The 7958-nt window shown below is 39.5% G+C and overlaps 2 protein-coding genes across 3 annotated transcripts; both read right to left on the minus strand.

The window, feature by feature from the left end:
- Window positions 1-1542: 1542 nt before the first annotated feature.
- Window positions 1543-4078, minus strand: LOC121649419 (multicilin). Of its 2 annotated transcripts, none has more exons than XM_042000241.1 (7): window positions 3812-4078; window positions 3646-3718; window positions 3481-3560; window positions 2944-3004; window positions 2578-2675; window positions 2097-2207; window positions 1543-2004 (listed from the first exon to the last, which is right to left on the minus strand). In XM_042000241.1, the coding sequence occupies exons 1-7, from the start codon at window positions 3908-3910 to the stop codon at window positions 1564-1566; spliced, it is 963 nt and encodes a 320-aa protein (XP_041856175.1). In that variant the 5' UTR covers window positions 3911-4078; the 3' UTR covers window positions 1543-1563. The 2 variants fall into 2 exon arrangements, with proteins under 2 accessions (XP_041856175.1, XP_041856174.1); XM_042000240.1 differs by having other exon boundaries at window positions 2578-2804.
- Window positions 4079-5060: 982 nt separating this feature from the next.
- On the minus strand, window positions 5061-7187 carry LOC121649286 (cyclin-O protein B). Its single transcript, XM_041999990.1, has 3 exons — window positions 6596-7187; window positions 6040-6225; window positions 5061-5958 (listed from the first exon to the last, which is right to left on the minus strand). The coding sequence occupies exons 1-3, from the start codon at window positions 6956-6958 to the stop codon at window positions 5350-5352; spliced, it is 1158 nt and encodes a 385-aa protein (XP_041855924.1). The 5' UTR covers window positions 6959-7187; the 3' UTR covers window positions 5061-5349.
- Window positions 7188-7958: the final 771 nt, after the last annotated feature.

The raw sequence follows: 7958 nt of genomic DNA on the forward strand, positions 1-7958 counted from the left end.
TGTGTTGCAGGCAGTTTGAACAAAGCGTCATCCTCATACGACCCGCTGCTCGAGGACAAACGCGCTAGTGCGCGTTGGTGACTGACTTGAAAGTTTGGGTTTAACAAGTCCCTTATTTGTTCTTCTTCTTCCTCACTGGGGATGTAAAGTGTTGCAATAAGCTAAATTCAGCAGAAATTATAGATTTGCTTGTTTATTTAAGAAAATACTTAAAAAAATAAGATGTTCTGATATAGCCTTTTATGGCCTATAATTTGTCTTTTTTTAATTACCACGTAGGAGCTATTTGTTGGCAGGTAGTCTTGAGTGAATTAATCTCGTTGATATAGCAGGAAAGTGATGCAAGAAACAAGTTTATAATAAAAAAAATAATTCCACATGTCAAACTTTGTCAGTTTATTCAAAATAATCAGTAGTTTGTATGTTTTAACAAAAATGAATGATGACCATGTTGTGAAGATGTTCTAATAACAACTTCATGCAGCAAATAAACATGCAAATGTTTGGCGATAACCTTTATAACTTAACTCATGAAATATGATGCCTTAAAGTCATCCTGTCCTTCCAAAGAGCATAAAAGATTTAACTTTTCATGGTGATAAAATGAAACCAGGACTTTACTCATCTTATCTGTATTTGTGTTGTAAAAGGTTGATGACAGCAGCAGCATTGTACTATAAACTGCCTCAGCTGATATGGCAGTGTTGCCTTCACTGCTGTAAAATAAACAGCCCCAGTTTTCTGGAAGTTTAAAGTGGTGCCTGACCTGAGAGCTGACATTCTCTGTTGGATCCACACTTTAGTTGAAGATCTCAACACAGATGTTGATGGAAAAAGGAAGATAAAGATAAATATTTTCAAATTTCAGAGATTTAAATTATTCTTGACAGTTAAAAAAAGAAACTGAAGTTTTTGGGAAGGATGAAATAACACGTAGATTCTCTTTTTTGCTGGGACTGGTATTTATCCAGCAAAAGTGTTTGCAGGCTGGAGCAGAAAGCTAAAAAATCATGCAATCTGGCCAAACAAAATCTGTTTAAACTTACAAAATGATTATAAACAAGGATGTTTGCTGCAGTTCATCAGGACTTGGAGCCTTTGTTCAGACCACATGGTCACTCAGACAGAGACAAAAGGGAAGGAAGTCCCTGCTTCTACAGGGGTTACATTTGTTTCACTGTTCAAACATGAAAAGTTCACAATAACAACTTTTTTTGACTATTTTCTGGAATTATTCCAGCATTGCTCCTAACTGCAGAAGGCACTGCACACATGTTTTATACTTTTAAAGACTTTTTAATGTTACTTTTTATTTTTAACATGCAAAAAATGGACAAATATTGAGGAGTGTAGAGAGAAACAAGATGTAAACAATAATGAGGGCAGTACAATGTCCTGACAGACTAATTGGCTTGCAGGCTACCTGAGGAAGACATCATTTAATAACTTACAGATCTCACCATAGATATTAGTCAAGCATTAACAGGTGCTGCCCAACTACGCTTCCTTTCTTATAGATTTATGGCACCTTCATGGCAACAACCAGGGCAGTAATCTATGATTTCAGTTATAGTTGGGAACCCAGCGAAAGCGGTATCCACCTTGCTGTGTCCTTGAGGTAAAAGCATGTCCATGAGGAAAGGCCTGAGTCCTTATGGTGCTGTGTTCTCTGATAGAAGTTTTGAAAGACAACACACTGTCTCCAGTCTCTGTTCCATCAACAGACACACTCCTGTCACTGAGCGTAGACATCTGAAGACCTGAGAAAGCACCATACATGCGTATTGTCTCTGATTCTTGTTGTTGTTTTGGTCCTGTGGTGCTGTTGAGCAGGACAGCATTGCAGCGTGTGCTGATGTCCCTCAGCATGTCCTCCACTGAGTCAGAAGATTCTGTTTCATAGCCTTCATCCAGTCGCTGCCGCTTACAGGGACCTAGTGAGGGGCTATCACCACAGGGCGTCCCTGGTTCTCCTGCATGTGGATTTCTGACTGTCATCAGTTTCTGGAAGGAGATGAGAAAAGTATAAAACCACCAGAAATAACAAAAGAAGAACAGAAGGTGATATCTGTGGAATTGTATTGGGTTTGCCTCACTTCGAGCACCGAGGCCAGGTGCTTTGCTCTGCTGGCCAGCTGCCTGAGATGAAGGTTCCTCTCTTCCAGGGAGTCAAGCTCTTCCTGTTGTCTGTGATAAGTCTCTTGGAGCTGCAGACACAGCAATAAAAAAAAAATAAAAATAAAAAATAAATCTGTTATACTCTTATAGGCTTTAAGAATTGTTCCCACTTTTTTTTTTTTTCATAAATGAAATCTGATGATAAAATTTGTATGGGTAAAATTATTTCAGGTCCGTATATGCTAAAACCTAACTTTTAGCTAAGTTTAGTCATTTTAACCATAAAAAAATTAGATTTCCTACAAGTTGTTGTAGTATTATTATCACATTAGCTCACCACTTCCCCCCCAAAACATTAATGATATATTAATATTGCTTTATAGTGAACATCAAATCAAATGTATTCAAACTAAAGAATATTACTCTACAGTGGCAAAAAAACCCATAACAAAAATTGACCTGTTTGTTGAAAACTGTTGAATGTCCCAGTGTCCTCCCATGCCACTCTGCCTTGCACCTCCAAGAAGCTCCATCCTGGGCATGCAGGTGGCTTGTTTCTGTGGATGAATGAACCAGACTATCCTGTGGAGAGAAGTCCCTCTGAGGGGTGAGGGGTGGTATGACACATCCCTGAAATGGTACCAGGTCAACTGGAGACAGACTGCTCTCCAGTGTGGCAGTAGAATCTGACAGAGGAGACAAGGATGCAATCCCCATGACTTTGGAAAATCTCTTGACTGATGATGATAATAGTAATATTAATGCAACGGAATATCATAACAAGCGTGGCACCATCTCCAGACCTTTGAAGGTTAGTTCTCTCACCTGTCAAATAATCCAGTGTATAATCTCCAAAGAAGTGGTTGTCTGGATGAGATTCATTGACCTGTGAACAGATAAAACTAATTATAAACACTTATATGAATATTGTTTTGATCAGTCAATAGATTTACAAAATAATCTTTCGTTCTGAAATTCCAACCAACTCCAACGCTTGTTAAGAGAACATATCTCGGAGCTTATTTCAGGGAATGTACGCGACATGCGTAATGTGCATGCGCAGTGTTCTACGCTGAAAGGGCAGTGTGTGTGGAGAAAAACTTGAAGTCCAGACAATTAGTGTCATGTGTGTCATGAGTAAACTGCAATGCCATTCAGATTCCAGCACACCGTGTCAAACATTAACAGGTGTGTGTGTGTGTGTGTGTGTGTGTGTGTGTGTGTGTGTGTGTGTGTGTGTGTGTGTGTGTGTGTGTGTGTGTGTGGTTAGCTGGCTGTAAATTGTTTATCTAAAGGGCTTGGGCATACATGACAAATTAGTAATAGCAAATAATCTGATAATCTGTGCGGTTTTAACCTTACCTGAGGACCAAACGAGTCTTTCTCCTGTCTCACCTCTATTGCGCAGTCCTCCAAATCATCCCATGCAATCGTTGAAAAAGCTGTAGCACCACAACAACAGCGTAAAAAATACGTATATAGTAGTTCAAGGAGTTATTCATACTGTAAGAGGTGCACAGCGTCTACCTTGATCAACAATGCAGGGGAGTTCAACGTACACATTGACCGGACTGCTGCTTCTTGGCACCGGGATTTTATCCTGCAGGTACAGCGGGTTTTTAGACATTTCAAATATAAATGGTTGTATTGTGCAACACTGTGAAGAAGAAGAAGATGAAAAAACAAAAAATACCGTTTTGCTTACAGCTGCTCTTCTTGCATGTTGCCCCATTTGATTAAGGCAGACTTCACCAAACCTTTGTCTGTCTCTTTGCATCTCCATCAGTTCCATCTACAAGACTGAAGGGCCATGATTTAATGTGTGGCTGATATAGTCGACATTCTCCCGGTTTGTACGTCTTTGTGCCGCGGTTTCATAGTTTAGGCCCAATCAAATGCACTTATTCTGTCTCCAGGGAGTGACAGCGTCCTCGGAGATTAAATTTGTGCAGACGGGTTCTCTGGTGTGAACTGCAAAAGTGGTACCGCGCGTAACGGCGCCATTACAACAGCAGGTGCCTTCTGGTTCTTGCATGCCTTCCCGAGCCCCCTCCCAAACCCCTCCTTCCTTTTGCCTGCGGACAAATATTCCTCCAACTGTGCCTGAGACGTGTGTTCAGCAGCTTCGCGGCATATAGCCGACATATAAAAACACACACACCCACACATACACACACACAACAAAAACTTTAACACCTAATAGGAGGAGTAGGCTGCCCAACAGAAGAGCACATAAGTCATTCTCTTGCTTTGTTTATATTTTATCTTGATGTTGTTTAACTTGAACAGTCGATGCGTAATTCATATCCAAATGTGCGTAAAATATGCTTAAAGCCTGTTGCCGCATGAAAAACGACGTGAAAAGGAAAAAGGGGACTTACAAAAGACAGCTTAATAAACACTCGTGATAAATACTTCTATTAGTAAAAGTTATTATTGTAGTCAATAGCTGACTAGACTGTGTTGGCACAGTTTGATTTGAAACACTACAGCAAACAGAAACTTGACCTTCAGGTAACCCAGGAATTATTATTATAAAAGTATTTATGTCTGCTCTTATCCAGTGTTGCCAATAGCCTCACGTTACACTCTCACGTTTTCATACCATTTACTTTAATAACATTTTAGCAGATTTGTGTTATGTCAATAAAATGTACTTATTTACAACTCTTGATACTTTTCAACATTTATTTTAAGCTAAAACACTGCAGTGATGTGAACACATCTGTTACAGCATCTCCAACAAGGTCCAGTGAAACTCCTACCAGATATCCTGGAAACCTCCAGATACAGTTTTTTGGTCTTGTAATAATCAAACAATAGTATAAATTAAAATTAAACTTGATATTTCACACAGGTTTAGAGAGAAAGAGCACAAATTCAGTTAATGATAATTTATTTAATAATAGCCATCAGTTAAACACATTGTTTTCAGATCCTTCATTACAGAGGGTACGACTTGTAAACCATGCAGCAAATCAGTTCATATACAGAAAATGGAAAATAAGAAAAATATATTAATATGTAGTGCATCATCAATAGACAGCAAAATACAACAAATAAATAAAAATGCATTAATACTAAGTTTTCAGTACCTCCAGTAATTGCAAACATCTGGCCGAATATGAGGTATAGGAGGTATAAACAGTACTCTCTTAACATGATCTTTATCTCTGTTCTAAGTTAAGCATTTACTACAACAAAGAATAAAGGAATTAGGCATTAGTGCAGTCACATCAACTCCAGTGTCTCTTGGTTCAGTGACACCAACAGCTTCAGATTGTCTTTGCATTCCTGCACCAGGTTGCAGCTGTAAAAATTCACCACATTTATAGACAGCAGGTGATCTTTTATTGCCACAGAGTCACTGTCAGAGCATTCAGGGTTCTCGCATGGTTGGACAGAAATGGGTTGTGTGTATAGTTCATCTTTGAAACTGTCCCACTTGTCTACTTGTGACTGAAAGATTGCATTCTCAGCAATGCCATATTCTGTTTTCAGCATCTCAATGGCTAGTCTCAGTGCACAGCTAGCAGTCAGAGATGGTGGGTATCTATTAAAAGTATAATCTGCTAAAGTCAACTCACACACTTTTTGTGCAAGGTTGTTGCATTGCCTGGTCTTTGCTGAAAACCTGTCACTGCTATTCTTTTCAAATACCAGCTGGGTGACCTCAATGCAACTGATGAAATAGTCCAGGAAAAAGGCCAGAGTGGGTGCAGCAAGGCGAAAGTTGAGGCGGAGAAGGATGAGACACTCCAGGTTGCAGAGCTGCTCCTTGGTGAAAGCATCACAGCACAATGACAAGAGCTGGCTGACTGGTGGTGAGCACACCTCCACCTACAAAGAGAAAAGGATGAGTTGACACTGAGTGGAATCAAAATAATGTGTTCATTAAACTCAACATTCTCAAAGACTGACCTGTTTACTGGCTAAAAGAAGCGCAGTAACACCCAGGAGCTGGAAGCAGTCAGCAGCGACGGGAGTAGATGCCAAGAAACGGTCCATGATGTTCACCGTCAGGCAGCAGCACTCAAAGGACAAATGGAAATGTTTGTGGACGGGGATGAGCCAGCTGACCAGTTTACACCGTGCTTCTGCTGTCAGCTGCACAGAATCATCCAGAACTGTAATGTTATTACTTTTACACATAATATTAATGCACATTTTGCTACATTTGCATTGTCATTGTTTAAGTCAATAAGCATTTCATGTAATTAAAATCATGTACTGTCTTGATCTGTTTTTGACTAAATGTAACTGAAGACTAGTCTGCAACATAACGGAGAATTTTTACAATTTAAAATAGTAAAAAAAAGTAGGTATTTTAGCCTCAACTATAATAAATAAAGCTGAAAGAAGACAAATTTCTAAATATGTACAGGACCTATCACACTTTAAAATGTTTTTCTTTTTGTTTGTTTGTTTTTCCATTTATACATTCCAGTGTAACCTTAACTGTATTGTCATAGCCTACTTGTGGCTGGCATGCAAGACTTTTGCAAGTATGAAACTGCTCCTCTTGCTCTCTTTGGATCTGGAAACCAACGTCTCCATACTGAAGGTACCAGTTGGACAACTGTCCTCCAACAAAATCCAGTTGGTTTGACCCGAGGTGGGACACTTCTTTCCGAAACCGACATGTAGTCCCAGAGGATACCAAATCTTCCTCGAAACCAGAGTCACTCAACTTGGACATGAGCTTCTGCTTTGTGTGGCGTGCTGCCTGTCGCTGTTCAAAAAGTGTGAGACCTTCTGGTAAAGCACGCGCGCTGCTTATCCGTTTACTTTTGGACACAGATTCGGAACCACATTCAGGCTTCAGAAATGATGACACCATCCTCTGGATTATCCGTCAATGGAGCCTTTGTGTCGAACCTGTGCTGTGTCTCGCTTTCCACCAACAACAGCCTTGTGTTGGCTGTGCTAAGGAGAGGGGAGTTCCGACTGTGATGTCATCTTTCCGCGGGGTCTTCCCCGCTCGTGCGGCTCACCGTTCTCCCGTCACCCGGGCAACCGGAGCTAAACAATCGCTTATCCCAGAGCAATTATCAAATGCCTCCTACCATATGGCTATGGTATTTATGCTTATGAGCCTATTTTGTTCAAGTAAAACAAACGGTATTAAAATACAGAAATAGACTTTTTTTCCCTCTAAATGACAAAGGAATTGTTTTCAAATAGCCTAGTTATTGTTTTTCCCCAACAAACTAAGAATACATAGTTTATTTAACATGCAACTAAAACGTAGTAAAATCGTGAATGTGTTAAATTATTTATACTACTATATTTAATCACCAAAACATCTAGATCTGTTAATAGTCTACTGGAAATGTGTTTCAGTTTGACTAATAGGCCTAAACATGTGAAACTACTGAATAATGATTAGAATCATTATTCGATATTATATTAGACCATAAAATTGATTACAAATTTTTAACATTAAGCTAAATTGAAATGGAAAACCTAAATAAAAAGATTATTAATAATATCATACAATATAATGTAATGTATCGTAATCCATCCATCCATCCATCCATTCTCTTCCGCTTATCCGGAGTCGGGTCGCGGGGGCAGCTGCCTAAGCAGGGAAACCCAGACTTCCCTCTCCCCGGCCACATTCACCAGCTCATCCGAAGGGATCCCGAGGCGTTCCCAGGCCAGCCGAGAGATGTAGTCTGTCCAGCGTGTCCTGGGTCTGCCCCGGGGATGTATCGTAATGCATTAAATTAAATGTATTTTTTTTTTTTTTAATAAAATACTTTAAAAAAAAAAAAAAGTAATTAGTTATTTTGTTAGAATTGTTTGTCTTTAATGCTATAACAACAAAAAATAAAGCG

The sequence above is a fragment of the Melanotaenia boesemani genome, chromosome 11 (genome assembly GCF_017639745.1).
Source record: "Melanotaenia boesemani isolate fMelBoe1 chromosome 11, fMelBoe1.pri, whole genome shotgun sequence".
In the NCBI taxonomy this organism is placed as follows: domain Eukaryota; kingdom Metazoa; phylum Chordata; class Actinopteri; order Atheriniformes; family Melanotaeniidae; genus Melanotaenia; species Melanotaenia boesemani.

Excerpts from the sequence above, each read along its gene's own strand:
- LOC121649286 (XM_041999990.1), bottom strand. The coding sequence starts at position 6,958 with ATGGTGTCATCATTTCTGAAGCCTGAATGTGGTTCCGAATCTGTGTCC. Across the intron at positions 6,226-6,595 it reads GTCTTGCATGCCAGCCACAA|CTGACAGCAGAAGCACGGTG; the intron begins GTAGGCTATGAC and ends GATTCTGTGCAG. Across the intron at positions 5,959-6,039 it reads TTCTTTTAGCCAGTAAACAG|GTGGAGGTGTGCTCACCACC; the intron begins GTCAGTCTTTGA and ends TTCTCTTTGTAG.
- LOC121649419 (XM_042000240.1), bottom strand. The coding sequence starts at position 3,910 with ATGGAACTGATGGAGATGCAAAGAGACAGACAAAGGTTTGGTGAAGTC. Across the intron at positions 3,561-3,645 it reads CCCCTGCATTGTTGATCAAG|CTTTTTCAACGATTGCATGG; the intron begins GTAGACGCTGTG and ends GTGGTGCTACAG. Across the intron at positions 2,805-2,943 it reads TACACTGGATTATTTGACAG|ATTCTACTGCCACACTGGAG; the intron begins GTGAGAGAACTA and ends CTCCTCTGTCAG.